General features: G+C 37.9%; 1 protein-coding gene across 1 annotated transcript in view; it reads left to right on the forward strand.

The window, feature by feature from the left end:
• MSH3 (mutS homolog 3) overlaps positions 1 to 21,422 on the forward strand; it is a gene marked incomplete at its 5' end in the record, with an annotated part of 184,857 nt that overhangs the window by 13,975 nt on the left and 149,460 nt on the right. Inside the window, 5 exon segments of the mRNA XM_081231819.1 lie at positions 1,642 to 1,848; positions 3,489 to 3,605; positions 4,006 to 4,123; positions 5,759 to 5,904; positions 16,244 to 16,410. Of these exon segments, the coding sequence (XP_081087945.1) occupies positions 1,642 to 1,848; positions 3,489 to 3,605; positions 4,006 to 4,123; positions 5,759 to 5,904; positions 16,244 to 16,410 (755 nt within the window).

A 21,422-nucleotide genomic window follows, 5' to 3' on the forward strand; every position in this document is an offset into this window, starting at 1 on the left:
GAGGGCAAGTTTCACAAAGTGCCTCATCCTGATCTTCTTCCTGAATTCCTTTCAGGGTGTAATACAGGTCAGCAACCACAGTAGCTAATGACTTCATTCTTGTAGAATTGGTTGATGGGCAAACAGTCTTTATTTTGTAATCGGTTCCCTTTCGGTCTTAATTTCAACCAAGGTTTGGGAGGCATTTTGTGATCAATTTGTCCTATGGCGCTAGGAATACTCATTCTCAGGTCAGGCAAGGATTTTGTTGATAGGCCACTCACTGTGCTGTTACTGGACTAGGCCCTGTTAACAGTAGCCGAAAGCCTCTGAACCACCTGTCTTATAGTCTGTTACGGTCTAGAAAAAGATTCCCTCTTGTTGCTTCTTCCCATATCTAGAGTTACACTATTAAAATCACTGATCATATAGGACTGTATATTTTGTCAATCGTTTTAAGTCACCTAATCATTATTAATTTTATTGGAGGCTCAGTCATACATTTGGTAACGCAAGAAACAATTATATTATAAAATAGGCAGAATGTAAGTAATATAGCTAGTAACATTAATAAGGTCATAGGTAAGTATTTAAGCTAAGAAGACTTCCATTAGGTGCCCAGTGTCTCCCCAGGTCGTCTGACCGGTATGTTATGCACCAATGGCTATCTTTAAGGGAAATGGTATGTTGGCATTGTATATAAAGTTCACCATAGATGTCTGTGTGTACGAGGTGAGTGGTAGGTCATCGTGACCCCTTAAAGGATTGAGAAAGAAATGTTAGCTTCCAAGGAGTTATAAGGCTGGCCCCAGAAGGAGGAAAATTGATCTTAATGGTTGAGCAGGTATTTCTGCTAAACCTAAGCATAAGGCAGATAGATGCACAATGCACACTGAAGGGGAGGGAGGGGGCCAAAATGGGGAGAGAAAAATTTTATGTTTAGATTTTTCTTGCCTTGCCTTAAAATATGAATTTTTATGTCATCAATTGTACAGATTTGTTTCATTTTACCTTAATAAGTCTCAGAAGCAAGGAATTTGCTCTAAGCTGTGAACTGGATTTAATTATGGTTTTCATATAGACAGGTGGATATCAGGAATACTAATGTTGAAAAAGTAACCTTGTGCTTTATGCTTTCCAAAAGCTGTTTCTCATCTCTCTTTACCAAACAAATTGTGATTCTTTCTTGGAATAAAGATTTTGGAATATACTATCTTTTAGACTGTACTTGGAAATTTAAACATTAAGTGCAGCTTTAGCTGCTGGCATGCTTGTTCAAAGTGGTTTTGCCTTACCGCTGAGGGAGACAGATTGATGCCTGATGACTTTTTGTGCCTTATATATCTGGGAATAAAGAAAAGAAAATGGTTAATTATAATTGGTTTAATGAAATCCAATTTAAAGAGAAGTGTAGAAAGCTTTTTTAGTTTAGGCTTTCAAAATTTGCTCAAATAATTATACAGTAGTTTAGTTTGGCTCACTTTTTTAAGTCATTTACTTTGAAAAAGTTCCAAACCTGCAAGAAAAGATGCCTAATATATGATATACTCTTATAAACTTTTCACTTGGATTCACCAGTTATTAGCTTTGTGCCAAATTTACGTTCTGGAACTATTATTACAGTTAATACTTTTTAAACTATAAAAATCTTTTGGTTGCCAGGACAAGACACTCAGTCATTTTGGATCATCACATAGCAGTTATGAAAACTTACAGAAGACTTCTGATTCTAAACCGTCTAACAAACGGACCAAAAGCATCTACACCCCCTTAGAATTACAATACTTAGAAATGAAGCAGCAGCAGAAAGATGCAGTTTTGTGTGTGGAATGTGGATATAAGTATAGATTCTTCGGGGAAGATGCAGAGGTAAGTTGTTTTCTCAGACACTGTTTCCTGGTTTTTTTGTCCAGCCTTAAATATTTTCCAGTGTTTTTATTTCATTTTCTGACCACCTTATGGAAAAGCTAATGTGATCAATTACCTTCAAAAATACTTTCATTTAAAGTAAAAACTAAAAATAGACACAAGCAAACTTGGTGGATGCTAGATTTGTGGGGAAGGAAGTGAGGGGTCCCTATTGGAATGTTCGTGCTTATTCTCCATGGTGCTGGCCCAGTACCTCTCATCCATCGAAAGTCAATTGTGAATGAACCATCATCATGTGAGTATTCCTAATGAAGACTCAAACAAGAAAAAGAACATTGAGATGTACAGAAATTCCTCTTTTTACCCTTAAATTATGAATTTTCATAGCCAGGAACATAGTTAAATCTCAGTGGAAGAGCACATTAACTCTGCCAACCACCAACAAGTGTGTGAAGTCTTACAGGTCTCTGTATATCAGCTGTCTTGCTATCTTAGTCTAAGTTGGGTTTGTATTTAATTTCGGGTGTTTGATGTAGGCCGAAGTTAAGAAGGTTAAAAGTAAATTTGAGCATTTAGGGGCAAGCTTAGGCTTGGTATTGCTGGTGGTGCTGTTGAAGTCATGAATGATTGTGACGATCCCTTAGTTTTAGGCCTAGTTGGATAGTATGTCTTCAGAGAGTGATGAGGTGGCTCGTCTGCCACCTCATGGATGGGGAGTGGAGACCTGGCCAACTTTTGTTCTTCTAGTGTCCTAAGTCCTGTGGCAGGAAAGTGGTGTTCTCTAGTTCAGATGGCATGATGCTCCCTTCTGTGTCAGGGAATTAGACTTTGAAACAGCATCCACGTGTTTCCTGAGGACAGGAACCATGTGGTTGGCCTCTTATAGTTGAAAGGGTGAAAGGAAGTGCTGTTCTCTGCCCTTCTCTCTAGGTTGAGTGCTAAATTCAGCCTTGACCACAGTAAAGACTGATGTCTTCTTGCCCTGCAGCGATGAACTAATACAGTTCAGAGACGGGTGGTATAGGGGAGTGAGAGTGAAGGAATGACTCCAATTCCGTGGCTCCAGTGGGCAATATCTAAGCCCTGGGACTTTGTAGAAAAACATAGGGAATCAGGTGGTGCTGCCTGATTCTGCATTCCTATCAATTCATGCATCATTAAGTAGCTAACCAGACCAGGGGGTTCTCTTCTCACTTCCTCAAAGATGCCCTCTGTCCAAGGAGGTTCATCATTTACGTATACTCCGTGGTATCTCCTAATTTTCAGTTATTTGCATGTGCTAAGTAGCAAATTCTTATTCTATTTCAGTCTCATGGTCTCTGTGTTGTGCAGGGAAAGCTCAGCACTTTTAAGGTTTTGATAGATCTAAGGACATAAAAGAAAACCTGTCATATTTTTCTGAGTTGTTTATAAATATAGATGTTGGCTTTGAGGTTAGGCCATGGACACTGTTTAAAAAAAGATAAAACCATAGGCTTCTACACAGCGAATGTCTTTTAAACTTTTTATTGACATACCGCACAGAGAAGTGCACAAATCCTAAATGTATACCTTGATGGATTTTTAACAAAGTGAACAAACACTGCACAGGGAATCTAGAAGTAGAAATTTATTGATATTTTCTTCTTAAATTTTTTTAGATTGCAGCCCGGGAGCTCAATATCTATTGCCATTTAGATCACAACTTTATGACAGCAAGCATACCTACTCACCGGCTGTTTGTTCACGTACGCCGCCTTGTGGCCAAGGGATATAAGGTCAGCTTTGACTTCAACTTGTGGGAAAAGGGGATTAGAGTCTCTTCCAGAGAGGGAAATGTTTTCTAAGATGGTAGGCTATAACTGGTTTTGGAATTTGTTATTTTGGAGAAATTAAAATTTGTCATAATTATTGGCAGTATAGCTCCATGAGTTTTTAACATATTAGATATTTAGGGTAAAAAGTTTTTTCAACTCTGTGATGGAGTGTTTCATAGTGATCTATCCACACTTGCAATGTCCTTGTGGTACTTATTACTTAAGCCCTACCTCTGGACATTGTGGACTAATTTGTTTATTTTAAATGTTTCAGAATTAACCTTTCAACATCTGGAATTAATGTTTTGTTAACAAATTTTCCACCATATTTGATATGCAGTATTTCTTACTTTTGTTGAAGGTGGGAGTTGTGAAACAAACTGAAACAGCTGCGTTAAAAGCCATTGGGGACAACAAAAGTTCACTCTTTTCCCGGAAATTGACTGCTCTTTATACAAAATCTACACTTATTGGAGAAGATATCCTTTTCAAATAGGCATTGTTTTTCTTAAATGTTACAAGGACTTTGTTTTAAATAGCATTTTTAAAAACTGTTCTTTGATTGGGTACCTTTTTGATGAGATGAGGCAGTGTGGTTACCTTGACCTGTGATTAGTAAGGTACTGAAAAGAGAAGAGTTGATATTGGCTGGAAAGAAGCATTTTTCAAATGCCATAGTAAAAGGAGAGTTCATTGTATTTTAAGAGCAAGAAAAAAGAGAGCCTGATAAAAGATGATAGCAAGTTAGCAACTGATGTGAAATTGCATCTTTCCTAGGCCTTTGTGGGCAGTGGTTAGGTGCTTAGGGCTTACAAGCTCCTGTAGATCTTCCTAAAATGAGACCTAAAAAATAACTTATTTACTTCAAAATGTGAAAAGAAAACTACCAAGTTAACACACAGTTAACTGCTTATAAAACATAATAGTAGGTCATCCTCATTAATTGTTAGCAGCATAAGAATTTTATTACTTTTGAAAATGGATTGTAAGCTTTCTCACTTGCAAGAACCCTCAGTATATGTAATGATTGCCCCCCAGTTTATGGTCATTGATAAATTCAATGAGTTACTTGAAGCAAAATGATTTTAACAGCAAAGTCATAAAATTCTATCAATTATTTAAAAACCAAATAATTATATATCAAATATGATAAGGAAGCATTTTGTTTACTGTGGAATGGGGTCAGGTCTCTCAGAATAAAAGAATGTAGGGATAAGGTCTTAAATGATACTGTGTGAAGCTATTGCTGTTATGGTTTATTACAGATGTGCTTATTTAGAGGCCTGCTTAGCTTCTACCCAAATTCTGAAGGCTGTTTTATTCCATTAACACCATGAATACGGAACGGTTATCACTCAGAGTGGACCCCAGACCATTAATAGCTCTGTGTTGTTCTAAGCTGATCAGGCTGTAAGAACTTCATAATTTTATTGTTTCTTTTGCCCGAACTTGAGTCTCTTTTTCAAAGCCTGCTTCTAAAACAGCACCCCTCCGTGCTTCTCTTTTGCTGCTGCTGTAGCTCTTATCTGCTGATGCCCAAAGTGGATGTTCCCAGACTGACCTTGTCCAAAATCAGCTTTCATCCCTGAGAATTTATGTAATGGACTTACTGCACACACACACACACACACACACACACACACACACACGTGCACATGTATGTATCTGTTTTCTTTTTTGGTTTTCTTTTCTCATATCTTTTAAAAATTCTCTTGCTATGTCTGAGAGCTGTTAGGTACTTTAACGGAGGAAAGTAATTTACACTACTTCAGTGTATCCATGCTTTGACTTGTGGAATTAAACATCATGTGATTGTTAAGGAGTCAAGGCTCAGCATTATCCAAGTAAAGCAGAGGGTTAAAAATTGGTGCTTCCACAGGATCTGAGGCATATCATAGGCCCTTTGGAAGTGAGACGGTAATAGTTGTCTGTTCTCATGAATCTTATATCTTAGGGAAGATAAGTCATGTAACTATGATCAGAATAAATCAGAAGAATAAATGCTGTATGGAAGAGTTTTGCATAAAGCAAAAATGCCCAGGAAAATGAACCATTATTTTAAGGGAGAAAAGCTAATGGGAATGTAGCATTTGTTTTTCTTTAATGATTATTACATGTAAATCCTTTAGTCAAGCTGGATGACGCTGTTAATGTCGATGAGATAATGACTGATACTTCTACCAGCTATCTTCTGTGTATCTGTGAAAATAAGGAAAATGTTAAAGACAAAAAAAAGGGGAACGTTTTCATTGGACTTGTGGTAAGTACTTTGTAGGTGAAGAATGAATGATAGGGACTTCCCTGCTGGCGCGGTGGTTAAGAATCCGCAGGGGACACAGGTTCAAGCCCTGGTCCATGAAGATCCCACATGCTGTGGAGCAGCTAAGCCCGTGAGCCACAACTGTTGAGCCTGCGCTCTAGAGCCCGCGAACCACAACTACTGAGCCTGTGCACCTAGACCCTGTGGTCTGCAACAAGAGAAGCCACCGCGATGAAAAGCCCGTGCACCACAACGAAGAGTAGCCCCTGCTCGCCACCACTAGAGAAAGGCTGTGCACAGCAACGAAGATCCAACACAGCCAAAAATAAATAAATAAATAAATAAATAAAAAAAAAAAGAACGAATGATAGATGTTCAAGGAATCTTTAAATATGAGTAATCATGTATGGTTTATAATGAGGCTATCTGATGGGTTGTGTCCTCAAGTAATTATACTAGAAAAACATTTTCCTCCTAATTTTATATGTTAAATTACTAGTTATAATTTTCTCAGGTGGCTACTTGGCACTCTGTGCTGTGGAAGGATCCAGATAGTTTCTGTCCATGGGCTCTAGCAGTTTAGGGTTGAAGATAGACCCAGTGACAGGCATGCATGTGGACGGTGTACAGATAGCAGAATAAAAGTCAACACATGCATGGATAACAAAGGGTTTTACAAATTTCCTCTAGGGATTTGAAGTTAAACACAAATGATTATGGGATTGTCATATCTAGTTCAGAGGAAAGTTCGAGAGTTAAAGGGAAATGATAGCTGGCTAGTACAAAACTCTCTTTTTAATAAGGATTAGGAATATTTATAACCAGTCTTCCAGGTAAGTATAATTTGTGAATCATAGTTTTATTGATCTTGCCTTCTGGCAATTTGTGAGCAGATTTGCCCGTTTATAGACTTACTTGGACTCTGCTTACAATCTTAGGTTTAAGGGCCCTTTGGAACTATTAGACTCCCTTGTTCTCTTAAGCACAAGTAGGACCCTTTGCCTAATAATAACTCATTCTCTTTGTTTTTTACAAACTTCTGCAACCAGCTACCGTATCAACAAAAATTCTTACAACCCAAATGTCTCCAAAGCACCTTTTAATACCTCAGTCTGACTGCATAACTTTGTGCTAACTTGACCTTTGCTTAATCAGTAAGCCTTTCCCTCTGGGAGTTTGCATTACTGTTGGATGGCTCTAAATGATTTTTTTACCTTTGAGAAGCACTTTTTATCTAGCTGCAGGCAATTGAACCTACCTACAAGTAGTAAGGTTACTTGCTCTTAAGCTTTATCAGATGTAATGTGCTATTTTATATTTACCTGGAACTCAGTCTAAGGAGCAGAGTTGATAGTATACAGCTCCTACTTTGTGCAGTTAGACATAGGCTCTGGCCTACTGCCAGAGTTAACCGTAGTGTATGAACTGGCATGCAAAAAAAAGAAACGATAGTTCGCATCTCAGGCATTTTCTTGGGACCCATTCTTTACCTCACCAACCACTTTTGGGCTGATGACATCCGGAGGTCTGGTCCAGGCGGCACCTCTCTTCTGAGCTCCAGGCTCTTGCTTCCAACTCTTCATTGGACAAGGCACTCAAATTCAGTGTGGCTGAAATGGATCTCATCTTCCTTTACCCTATTCTTGCTGGGTTCTTCCCTGTTGTGGTGAGTGTCACATGTTCCCCAATCACTACCTAGGAGTCATCCTTTGGATTCTGGTAGCTAGTCTGAAATCAAAGGCTTTTGTGTTGTAGTGCCACTGCCATCAGGCCCGCTACCTTCAGGCTGGGCAATGCACAGCTTTATGCAGACTGACTATGGGTTTATCAATGTTACATATCACACAGAGTAGTAGATGTTGCAGGTTTTACGATGTAGACCATTTCTCTGATTTAAAAAAGCAGAGGGGAATTTATCTGGCTGATAAATTTATTACTTGAACTTCTGTTAATAGCTTTTTAAAAAATTGGGTTGTAGATTGGGAGATAAACATATATGTATGCTAATGTACTTACAGTCCAGCTATCTGGCCACTAGAGAAGGCCTCTGGGCTAGAATTAAGGAACTTCCTTGAGCCAAAAATGAGTGATTTTTTAAAAAGTTATAAAATAATCGAGGAAAAAAAATGCATAAAACAGAAATTTACAGTGTAATATGAGACAACCAGCCAGGTTAGGAAATACAGCACTGCTCACAGAAGGGCCCCTTCCCTCTGGAGGTAACCATAATCCAGACTTTAAGGTAATAATTCCCTTGCTTTTAGATACAGTTTTACTACCTTAAAAAGTATATAAATGTAAATATATTGTATGTATCCTTTTGGGTCTTGCTTCTTTGTTTACCATTTTGTACATGGGATTTATCAGATATTACATGTGTTACCTTAGTAGTTTTCTTGTTGTCATTGCTACATTGTATTTCATTTTACAGTTTTTTCATTCTTGTGGATTCTTTGCAATTTTTGCTTGTACAAAGGATACACTATCAACCTTTTTGCACATGCCTTATATATGTGCCTGAGTTTCTCAAGAGTATATAGGTAGGGGAGGAATTGCTGAGTTATAAGATGTGGATGTTCTCAGCTTCCTTAGAAAACGTCAGGCAGTTTTCTGGAGAGGCTGTGTCAGTTGACTTTCCACCAGTCATCCATGAGTGTAGGGACTGGTTGTTTTTCCTCCTGTTAGCTCATGCAGTCTGTAACTGGCCCCATCCCTTTCGTAATTGTCAGTAGTGAGTAAGAGTGTGGCTTGTGGAGTCAGACTACGTGAATCTTGCCTCCACCACTTTATTGCCCCTCGACCTTGAGTAAATTACTTAATCTTTTTCTTTTCTTCCAAACTATGATCTTTTCCAGGTTATCTTGGCTATTATTGGCTTGAGGTGATGGAGATGGCTTTTAGTTATCATAGTTGTTTCCCTGGATAAACTATGTACATAGTGTTTATCAAGTTTGTTATATTTGATCTGTTTGTGCAAAAATTATACTTTTTATTTCTTCAACGTCTTTATTGGAGTATAATTGCTCTACATTGGTGCGTTAGCTTCTGCTGTATAACAAAGTGAATCAGCCGTATGTATACATATATCCCCATATCTCCTCCCTCTTGCGTCTCCCTCCCACCCTCCCTATCCCACCTCTCTAGGTGAACACAAAGCACCGAGCTGATCTCCCTGTGTTACGTGGCTGCTTTCCACTAGCTATCTGTTCTACATTTGGTAGTGTATAGATGTCCATGCCACTCTCTCACCTTGTCCCAGCCCACCCCTCCCTCTCCCCATGTCCTCAAGTACACTCTCCATGTCTATGTCATTATTCCAGTTCTGCCCCTAGGTTCTTCAGAATCTTTTTTTATTTTTTAGATTCCATATATGTGTTAGCATACAGTGTTTATTTTTCTTTTTCTGACTTACTTTACTCTGTATGACAGACTATAGGTCCATCCACCTCACTACAAATAACTCAGTTTCGTTTCTTTTTATGGCTGAGTAATATTCCGTTGTATATATGTGCCACATCTTCTTTATCCATTCATCTATCGATGGACACTTAGGTTGCTTCCATGTGCTGGCTATTGTAAATAGTGCTGCAATGAACATTGTAGTACATGACTTTTTGAATTACGGTTTTCTCAGGGTATATGCCCAGTAGTGGAATTGCTGGGTCGTATGGTAGTTCTATTTTTAGCTTTTTAAGGAACCTCCATACTGTCCTCCCTAGTAGCTGTATCAATTTACATTCCCACCAACAGTGCAAGAGGGTTCCCTTTTCTCCACACCCTCTCCAACATTTATTGTTTGTAGACTTTTTTGTTTTTGTTTTTGTTTTTGTTTTGTGGTACGCAGGCCTCTCACTGTTGTGGCCTCTCCCGTTGCGGAGCACAGGCTCCGGACACGCAGGCTCAGCGGCCATGGCTCACGGGCCCAGCCGCTCCGCGGCTTGTGGGATCTTCCCGGACCGGGGCACAAACCCGTGTCCCCTGCCTCCGCAGGCAGACTCTCAACCACTGCACCACCAGGGAAGCCCCTGTTTGTAGACTTTTTGATGATGGCCCTTCTGACCAGTGTGAGGTGATACCTCATTGTAGTTTTGATTTGCATTTCTCTAATGATTAATGATGTTGAGCATCCTTTCATGTGTTTGTTGGCAACCTGTATATCTTTGGAGAAATGTCTATTTAGGTCTTCTGCCCATTTTTCGATTGGGCTGTTTGCTTTTTTCATGTTGACCTGCATGGGCTGCTTGTATATTTTGGAGATTAATCCTTTGTCAGTTACTTCGTTTACAAATATTTTCTCCCATTCTGAGGGTTGTCTTTTCGTTTTGTTTATGATTTCCTTTGCTGTGCAAAAGCTTTTAAGTTTCATTAGGTCCCATGTGTTTATTTTTGTTTTTATTTTCCTTTCTGTAGGAGGTGGGTCAAAAAGGATCTTGCTGTGATTTATGTCATAGAGTCTTCTGCTTATGTTTTCTTCTAAGAGTTTTATAGTGTCTGGCCTTACATTTAGGTCTTCAATCCATTTTGAGTTTATTTTTGTGTATGGTATTAGGGAGTGTTCTAATTTCATTCTTTTACACGTAGCTGTCCAGTTTTCCCAGCACCACTTATTGAAAAGGCTGTCTTTTCTCCATTCTATATTCTTGCCTGCTTTATCAAAAATAAGGTGACCATATGTGTGCGGGTTTATCTTTGGGCTTTCTATCTTGTTCCATTGATCTATATTTCTGTTTTTGTGCCAGTACCATACTGTCTTGATTACTGTAACTTTGTAGTGTAGTCTGAAGTCAAGGAGCCTGATTTCTCCAGCTCCATTTTTCTTACTCAAGATTGCTTTGGCTCTGCGGGGTCATTTTTGTTCTGGTTCTGTGAAAAATGCCATTGGTAGTTTGATAGGGACCGCACTGAACCTGTAGATTGCTTTGGATAGTATAGTCCTTTTCACAATGTTGATTCTTCCAATCCAAGAACATGGTGTATATCTCCATCTGTTTGTATCATCTTTAATTTCTTTCATCAGTGTCTTATAGTTTTCTGCATACAGGTTTTTTGTCTCCTTAGATAGGTTTATTCCTAGGTATTTTGTTTTTTTTTGTTGTTGCAATGGTAAATGGGAGTCTTTCCTTAATTTCTCTTTCAGATTTGTCATCATTAGTGTATAAGAATGCAAGAGATTTCTGTGCATTATTTTGTATCCTGCTACTTTACCAGATTCATTGATTAGCTCTAGTAGTTTTCTGGTAGCATCTTTAGGATTCTCTATGAATAGTATCATGTCATCTGAAAACTGACAGTTTTACTTCTTTTCCAATTGGATTCCTTTTTTTCTTTTTCGTCTCTGATTGCTGTGGCTAAAACTTCCAAACTGTGTTGAATAATAATGGTGAGAGTGGGCAACCTTGTCTTGTTCCTGATCTTAGAGGAAATGGTTTCAGTTTTTCACCATTGAGAACGATGTTGGCTGTGGGTTTGTCATATATGGCCTTTATTATGTTGGGGTAAGTTCCCTCTATGCCTACTTTATGGAGGGTTTTTATCATAAGTGGGTGTTGAATTTTGTCAAAAGCTTTTTCTGCATCTATTAAGATGATCATATGGTTTTTCTCCTTCAGTTTGATAATATGGTTTATCACATTGATTGATTTGGGTATATTGAAGAATCCTTGCATTCCTGGGACAAACTCCACTTGATCAGAGTGTATGATCCTTTTAATGTGCTGTTGGATCCTGTTTGCTAGTATTTTGTTGAGGATTTTTGCATCTATCTTCATCAGTGATAGATGGCCTGTAGTTTTCTTTTCTTGCGATATCTTTGTCTGGCTTTCGTATCAGGGTGATGGTGGCCTCGTAGAATGAGTTTGGGAGTGTTCCTCCTTCTCCTTTGTTTTGGAAGAGTTTTCAGAATGATAGGTGTTAGCTCTTCTCTAAATGTTTGATCGAATTCACCTGTGAAGCCATCTGGTCCTGGGCTTTTGTTTGTTGGAAGATTTTTAATCACAGTTTCCAATTTCAGTGCTTGTGATTGGTCTGTTTATATTTTCTATTTCTTCCTGGTTCAGTGTTGGAAGGTTGTGCTTTTCTAAGAATTTGTCCATTTCTTCCAGGTTGTCCATTTTATTGACATAGAGTTGCTTGGCGTAATCTCTCATGATCCTTTGTATTTCTGCAGTGTCAGTTGTTACTTCTTTTTCATTTCTAATTCTGTTGATTTGAGTCTTCTCCCTTTTCTTCTTGATGAGTCTGGCTAATGGTTTATCAATTATGTTTATCTTCTCAAAGAACCAGCTTTTAGTTTTATTGATCTTTGCTATCGTTTCCTTCATTTCTTTTTCATGTATTTCTGATATGATCTTTATGATTTCTCTCCTTCTGCTAACTTTGGGGGGTTTTTTTTGTTTTTCTTTCTCTAATTACTTTAGGTTAGGTTGTTTATTTGAGATTTTTCTTGTTTCTTGAGGTAGGATTTTATTGCTATAAACTTCCCTCTTAGAACTGCTTTTGCTGCATCCCATAGGTTTTGGGTTGTCATGTTTTCATTGTCATATGTTTCTAGGTATTTTTTGATTTCCTCTTTGATATCTTGAGTGATCTCTTGGTTATTTAGTAGCATATTGTTTAGCCTCCATGTGTTTGTATTTTTTACAGTTTTTTGCCTGTAATTGATATCTCGTTTTATAGCATTATGGTCAGAAAAGATAATTGATACTATTTCAGTGTTCTTAAATTTACCAAGACTTGATTTGTGACCCAAGATATGATCTATCCTGGAAAATGTTCTATGAGCACTTGAGAAGAAAGTGTATTCTGTTGTTTTTGGATGGAACGTCCTATAAATATCATTTAAATCCATCTTGTTTAATGTGTCATTTAAAGCTTGTGTTTCCTTATTTATTTTTGTTTTGGATGATCTGTCCATTGGTGAAAGTGGGGTGTTAAAGTCCCATACTATGATTATGTTACTGTTGATTTCCCTTTTTATGACTGTTAGCATATACAGCACTTTATGTATTGAGGTGCTCCTATGTTGCGTGCGTAAATATTTACAATTGTTATATCTTCTTGAATTAATCCCTTGATCATTATGTAGTGTCCTTATTTGTCTCTTGTAATAGTCTTTATTTTTATTTATTTATTTATTTATTTATTATTTTTGGCTGCGTTGGGTCTTCTTTTCTGTGTGAGGGCTTTCTCTAGTTGTGGCGAGCAGGGGCCACTCTTCATCGTGGTGCACAGGCCTCTCACTGTCACGGCCTCTCTTGTTGTGGAGCACAATCTCCAGACGCGCGAGCTCAGTAGTTGTGGCTCACGGGCCTAGTTGCTCCACTGCGTGTGGGATCTTCCGAGACCAGAGCTCAAACCCATGTCCCCTGCATTGGCAGGCAGATTCTCAACCACTGCGCCACCAGGGAAGCCCAGTATTCTTTATTTTAAAGTCTATTATGTCTGATATGAGAATTGCTACTCCAGCTTTTCTTTGATTTCCATTTGCATTGAATATCTTTTTCCATCCCCTCACTTTCAGTCTGTATGTGTCCCTAGGTCTGAAGTGGGTCTCTTGTAGACAGCATATGTACAGGTCTTGTTTTTGTATCCATTCAGCCAGTCTGTGTCTTTTGGTTGGAGCATTTAATCCATTTACATTTAAGGTAATTATTGATACATATGTTCCTGTTACCATTTTAATTGTTTTGGGTTTGCTATTGTAGGTCTTTTTCTTCTCTTGTGTTTCCTGCCTAGAGAAGTTCCTTTAGCATTTGTTGTAAAGCGGGTTTGGTAGTGCTGAATTCTCTTAGCTTTTGCTTGTCTGTAAAGGCTTTAATTTCTCTGTTGAACCTGAATGAGATCCCTGCTGGGTACAGTAATCTTTTTCCTTTTCATCCGTTTAAATATGTCCTGCCACTCCCTTCTGGCTTGCAGAGTTTCTGCTGAAAGATCAACTGTTAACCTTATGGGGATTCCCTTGTATGTTATTTGTTGCTTTTCCCTTGCTGCTTTTAATATTTTTTTCTTTGTATTTAACTTTTTTTTTTTTTTTTTTTTTTTTTTTTTTTTTTCTTTTTGCGGTATGCGGGCCTCTCACTGTTGTGGCCTCTCCCGTTGCGGAGCACAGGCTCCGGATGCGCAGGCCCAGCGGCCATGGCTCACGGGCCCAGCCGCTCCGCGGCATATGGGATCCTCCCAGACCGGGGCACGAACCCGTATCCCCTGCATCGGCAGGCGGACTCTCAACCACTGCGCCACCAGGGAGGCCCTGTATTTAACTTTTGATAGTTGGATTAATATGTGTCTTCAAGTGTTTCTCTTTGGATTTCTCCTGTATGGGACTGTCTGTGCTTCCTGGGTTTTATTGACTATTTCCTTTCCCATATTAAGGAAGTTTTCAACTATAATCTCTTCAAATATTTTCTTATTCCCTTTCTTTTTCTCTTCTTCTTGTGGGACCCCTATAATTCAAATTATGGTGCGTTTTATGTTGTCCCAGAGGTCTCTGAGACTATCCTCAGTTCTTTTCATTCTTTTTTGTTTATTCTGCTCTGTGGTAGTTATTTCCACTATTTTGTCTTCCAGGTCACTTATCTGTTCTTCTGCCTGAGTTATTCTGCTATTGATTCCTTCTAGAGAATTTAAAATTTCATTTATTGTGGTGTTCATCATTGTTTGTTTGCTCTTTAGTTCTTCTAGGTCCTTGTTAAACGTTCCTTGTATTTTCCTCATTCCTCATTCCTGATCCATTTCCAAGATTTTGGATCATCTTTTCTATCATTACTCTGAATTCTTTTTCAGATAGACTCCATATTTCCTCTTCATTTTTTTGGTCTCGTGGGTTTTTACCTTGCTCCTTCACCTGCTTTGTATTTCTCTGTCTTCTCATTTTGTTTAACTTACTGTATTTGGGGTGTCCTTTTCCCAGTCTGCAGGTTTGTAGTTCCCATTGTTTTTGGTGTCTGCCCCCATTGGGTAAGGTTGGTTGAGTGGGTTGTGTAGGCTTCCTGGTGGAGGGGACTGGTGCCTGTGTTCTGGTGGGCAGGACCGCATCTGGTGGTATGTTTTGGGGTGTCTGTGAACTTAGTATGAGTTTAGGCAGCCTCTGCTAATGGGTGGTGTTGTGTTCCCGTCTTGCTAGTTGTTTGGCATGGGGTGCCCAGCATTGGAGCTTGCTGGTCATTGAGTGGAGCTGGGCCTTAGCGTTGAGATGGAGATCTCTGGGAAAGCTCTGACAGATTGTTATTACGTGGCGCTCTGAGGTCTCTGGTGGACCAATGTCCTGAATTCGGCTCTCCCACCTCAGAGGCTCAGGCCTGACAGCCTGCCGGAGCACCAAGACCCTATTCGCCACGCGGCTGGAGAAGATGGGCTGTGAGTTGGGTGTCAGCCACTGCCCTGTTGTAGCTCTGTCTCAGCTGTCTCCAAAGGTCACCCAGATACATTGGGTTGTTCCACCATTCCTCAGAACTTGTATATGCCAGTCTGGGGTTTGTAGATGTCCTCCTGATACTCTTCATTGAAATACCTTGCATTAATGGTAGTGAGAGATATGCTAATAGTATTAGTTCTCTTCAGTTCAGAGACCTGGACAGTCTGAGCCTTCATGTGGCCAAGTCAGGAGCAGCTGGCCAGCGGTCTCAAAGTGATAACATGTCAGGTTCCAAGAATCTGCGTTCAGCAACGGAGACCCAATGCAGCCAAAAAAAAATCTTTTTAATTAAAAAAAACAAAAGAATGTGACTACAGTAAACAAATTAACATGCCAGAAAGAAAAGCTGTGTAGTGGATGCTGTGGTGAGCCACCCAAACCTCGCCTTCAGGACAGACATTCCCATCCCCCCTATATTTTTTATTTATTAATTTTATATATTGAAATAGTACCTTACTCCTACTCTGGTGGCCAGGTTTCTAGAAACATATCACTTCTTACTCTCAGTAATGGCAGCCACTATTTGTGCAGTACTTTATAGCTTAGAAGGTGTTCATTTGTTTTCTGATTTGACCCTTACAATAACTCTATGAGGGAAGTAGGCTGGTTTATCCCCAGTTACAGAGGAGGACCCTGAGGCCCAGGCGGGTTTAATGAGTTGTCACAGTCACTCAGTCCGGTGTGTTAGATCCAGGACTTAGTTGGACTCAGAGTGTCTCTCTAAAATCCCATCTAGCATAGTTTAGATTGGTGAGTCTGACTTCCTGTTTAAGAGTCTTGGAAAGCAGACAGGTTTTCAAACATTTTAGAAATGCAAGTACATACTTGTGAGTGTCCTCTTTACTATTTCCACGTTTATTAATGCTGTGTCATAGTTATAATGGGGAAAAATATATTTTTTCTGTGCCATTATATTTTTGTTTATAGGGAGTGCAGCCCGCCACAGGAGAGGTTGTGTTCGACAGTTTCCAGGACTCTGCTTCCCGTTCAGAGCTAGAAACTCGGATATTATGCCTGCAGCCAGTGGAGCTTCTGCTTCCATCAGACTTGTCACAGCAAACAGAGATGCTCATCCACAAGACCACAGCTGTTAGGTGAGTTGGCACATTGCTGGAAATTCATGTTGATTCTGAAACTTAGATCTGATTCCCAAACTGATAATAAAGTTGTTAAAAATGATTTTTCTTTATAAAAATATTTCAGTAGTAGTGGAAATTCTGAAAAAGAAAACCAAAATGACCCTTAATGTCACCTTAATGAAGGCTTTTAAAAGTTGCTCTTTTTAAAGGGGGTTATGATATTTAATGAAATTATTTGATATTAAAGGGCTTATGATATTATTAAATGATATTATTTGGTAATTAATCTTCAGTTTCTGCAGATAATCATTTCTTAGAAAGTTTATATAGTTTTGGAAATGCCTTATTTGTGCTGCAAGTTTCAATTTGTGGCTGAGTCCACTAGTTAAATTTACTAGATCTATGGTCACTCCTCTTATTTATGAAGCAGTATGTTAGGCACCATGGCGTATGGAGGGAGAAGATGTGCTTGTGATATGTGTCTGGCAGAGTTTATAATCCAGTAGGAGAGGCAGATGTGTAGAGACCTAACTGGATTCCCAAAACATGATGTATTGCATGACAGACATGAAGGTGCCTAGGTGAGAAGATTCTGTACTGTTACCCAAGGAGTTTGGTGGGAGAAGAGACTGAAAAGGTGGGCTGGGGCTCGGGTGAAGAGGACTTTATATATTGAGGAATTTGGACTTTAGACTAGGCCGGAGAGCCCACGAAGATTTACATTTAATAGGTTAACAAATCAGTTGGAAAATCAAATTAATTGACTCAGTGAAGTTGTGTATGTTTCTTTGTTCTTCGAGTTGAATGTTCCTTTTTCATCTGACTTGAAATTCTTTCAAAGTAGCTTTCAAAATATGTTTTTCTGATTGTAACACTAGTCCATATTCATTTAGGAAAAGTTGAGAGTTAAAAAAAAAAAACACAAAAGTAACAAGCTATAACTCAGAGATAACTACTGTTAAACATCTTGGTGTATTATTTCTGTGTATGTGTATCATCATTTTTTGTTTATAAACTTTGATTCATGTTGCAAAATCAGTTTTGTATTCTGTTTTTTTTAATTCTCCATGTATTTTTTTACTTTATTATGGAAAATTTCAAACGTATATGAAATTATACTGAATAGTTTAGTGAACCCCATGAATCCATCAACCAGCTTCAATATTTCTCAACCAGCCAATCTCATTTCATCTATAACTCTACGCTCTCCCTCCCTGGATTATTTATCTGAAGCAAATTCTAGAGAACATCATTGCATCTGCCAATATTTCAGTGAGTATTTACGAAGACAAGATGACTACATAACATTCAGTCATATCAGTGGATCATACAGTAATTTATCTATTCCCCTTTTGTTAGATTGTATTCATTTTTTTCAGTATTACAAATATTGCTATGATGAATATCCATGCATAGAAATATTTGTGTGCATTTCTGATTATTTCCTTAAGCTAAATTCCTAAAAGTGGAATTAATTGGTTAGAGAGTATAAACATTTAGAAAACTCTTGATTGCTTGCTAGAATTGGTAATATTAATTTATACTTCTACCACTATAGTATAGGCAGGTTGTTTGAGCCCTTGCTAGCATGGGAAGTGATCATTGAAATAATTTCTGCCAATTGGATAGACGAAAAATTCTGCATGAATTCCCCTTATTTTGTTCTTAATCCTTTTCTGACAGTGTTCAAACTTGGTTAATTAAAAGTCAGACAAGTAAACTGATAAGGGATGCTGCCTTTGGAGGGCTAAAAAAGTTAATAGAATCTCTAAAGATTTTAAAGACAGTCTTCTAAAACTATATTTCCCATATTTTATATCTTTGATTTTGTTAATTTTTTCCTTCATACCTGAGTGTATATTTGATTAAATTAGATGTAATTGAGATTAAAATTGATCAGTTGAATCAACACTCTCATTTTTCTGATTTCCACTTATTTTTTTAGCTTTATTTATTTATTTTCACAATTTATGATTTATTTTTAGTAGAATACTATGATTCAAACCAGTACTACTGAACAACAGCTAGAAATGAAGACCACATTAAGATTTTGAAACAGCACATCATTTAGAAATCTATCACATAAGATATTATGCCCAACAGACAAATGTATAAATTAATTTAGACAAGCGGGAATTCTTCAGTTGGCATAGATTATTGCATTTTGGTGGCAAACACTGTTTTAACTAGACAAAATATTTGAGACTATATTATCATAACTCATACTATGATTATTATTCATTCTCAGAAAAATGGATATATTCAATTCTAGCTACAGTATAATCACAGCATTCTAACTAGAAAGTCTTCTTTTTTTTTTAACATCTTTATTGGAGTATAATTGCTTTACATTGTTGTGTTAGTTTCTGCTGTATAACAAAGTGAATCAGCTATATATATACATATATCCCCATATCTCCTCCCTCTTGCGTCTCCCTCCCACCCTCCCTATCCCACCCCTCTAGATGGTCACAAAGCACTTATTTTTATAAAACAATAAAGGCAAAATTCAATAAAATATTAAAACATTCCACAAAGACATTGCCAAAATGGAATTTTTTGGCTGGCAGGCAGCATCGCCTGGGGATGTTCCTAAATGTTTACTCATCAAATGAGATTCAAAAGCCATTTGGCATACCAAAGATAGTTTGGGTGTCATATGTGGGTTTTACCAAATTTGATGACTGCCTTTGTCTTGTTTTAATTTGTATTTTTCTGGTTAGCATTGGGACTATGTAATTTTTTCTGTGTTTACTAACCACATGTAATTTTTTATTTTATTCACATAATGGACTAAACAGTAAACAATTAATCCACATTTCTGTGTAGTCTAAAGTTGATCTATATCTAGGTATAGAATGGAGCAGTAGAGATTCAAAAGTCAAACGGTCAAGCAGTGTGGCTCTTGTGACACAGGGTTTGGGTTCGAAAATTGGCTTTCCTCTTAGTGACTTTGGTTGAATTACTCAATTATGTTGTCCTTCAGTTTCCTTTTCTGTAAAATAGAGAAAGTAAGAGTGTTTACCTCATAGGATTGCTGTGAGGATTAAATAAGTTAAAATAAAGGCAAAGTGCTTGAAACAGCACCCAGCATAGAAAGCTCTCTATAGATGGAAGCTGTTTTTTCTGTTATTCCCATCTGCCATTATCTTTCTGAATACTGCCTCTCCCCTCTGCTCCACTGGACCTCCTACTAGAAGTATGTTGGACCTTCGTATTCTACTCTCTGTGCATGGCCCTTTATGGTGTCATCTCCCATCCACAGCTATGATTTTCATATGGCTTTTGGCCCTTGGGGATTTCCTTTTTTTTTTTTGACTCTCTTGAAAAAACATTTTTGATTATATATTAATTCACTGTTTCTCTGTATTTTTAGTGTACTGCCTGAACCAATTAAGCCTCCATACTTAATGGTAGCATTCCATTATTTTTATGCTTAGAAATATCTCTCCTTATTCTGAAAACACTTACATAATTACTTATATTTTATTTTAGTCGATTTATTATTTTAAAAAAAGTTTTACATTCAACTTCTAATTCACTTTTATTTTGCTTTACTGTGTGAAGTGTGGTCCTACCTTAATTTCTCCCTAAATGCTAGTGGGTCCACTTTAACATCCATAAAATTTAGCCTTTATCAACCTGAGATACAATTCCTAGCCTTGTTTAAAAAAAAAAAGAAAGAAAAAGTTAGCAGTGGGGATCGGGAATGCTTTTTTTTTTTTTTTTTGCGGTACGCGGGCCTCTCACTGTTGTGGCCTCTCCCGTTGCGGAGCACAGGCTCCAGATGCGCAGGCTCAGCGGCCATGGATCACGGGCCCAGCCGCTCCGCAGCATGTGGGATCTTCCCGGACCGGGGCGCGAACCCGTGTCCCCTGCATCGGCAGGCGGACTCTCAACCACTGCGCCACCAGGGAAACCTGGGAATGCTTTTAATTAGGGTATGAAGAACAGAGCTTGCCAAAACTCTGTTCCATATTTACTACCAGTAAATAACATAGCATTGAATTTTCAAGGAGAAAAGTTTGTTTTGTGTTTCTGGTGGTATCCTCTTCTTTGTTTTAAATAGTGATGGGTAGGTTCTTGAGTCTCAGATTTAGAATTCCTTTTTTTTTTCTTCCACTATAAACCTGAAGTTAAAACCAGCCGTTTTTGTCACTTAGTGGTTGATATTTTATTAATACTGAAGACATAATAAAGCTTTGTGAGAAAAGGCAGAATGCCTTGGAATTACAGGATATCCATTTTAAGTACGTATTAGGTTTTTTGTTTTGTTTTGTATTTTTTAACTTTGACCACAAGAGGTCTCCAAAGCATTTCATATACCATGGATAACAATTTAAAGACTACGAAAAGCTTCACTTTTATTTTTATTTGTCTAGATACAGAATTAATTTGTATTGTATGATAATTTAGAGTGAATAACTATTAGTCAGAGATAGTACTAAGCTAAAGTTATTCTTCCTCAATAATGATAAACTATCATCTTTTCTTCAGTGAATTATGTTTTATAGATAATTTATGTAAAATTTTATAGATCACTTATGTAAAGTGTGTTTATAGATTTCAGTTTGGTTCTTAGGAAATTAGTCTTACTATATTAATTGTTATCTTTTCCATTTGTTGTAAGAATGTATACATTCTTACATTCTCTCTATAGAGAGAAACAAAGGGAAAGTAATGATTTTAAGCACTGTATTAACTGCAGTTAAGATCACTTTAGCTTAGAGATGTTATATGTTTATAAAACTGGTCAAGAGGAAAGGTATAGAAAACAATAAACAAATATTAATTAATATTTACTAGTTCTCAAAGAAACTGATTTTTGAGGCAAGTCAGATGGACAGAGCAGATGATGGTCAACTTTGAATACAGAGAGGGAGAGCTTTCTGGGCCCTGACATAACCAAGGAAGGCCTGTTGGAGGAGGTTGGCTGGCATGGGGGCATTTGCAGGACAGGGGGCTTTGAATTGGTAGTGGGGAGGGAGGATAGTATGTTGTGTGTGTGGAAACGACATGAACTCTGG

This window comes from Mesoplodon bidens (assembly GCF_964165515.1).
Source record: "Mesoplodon bidens genome assembly, chromosome: 4".
Classification (NCBI taxonomy): Eukaryota; Metazoa; Chordata; class Mammalia; order Artiodactyla; family Ziphiidae; genus Mesoplodon; species Mesoplodon bidens.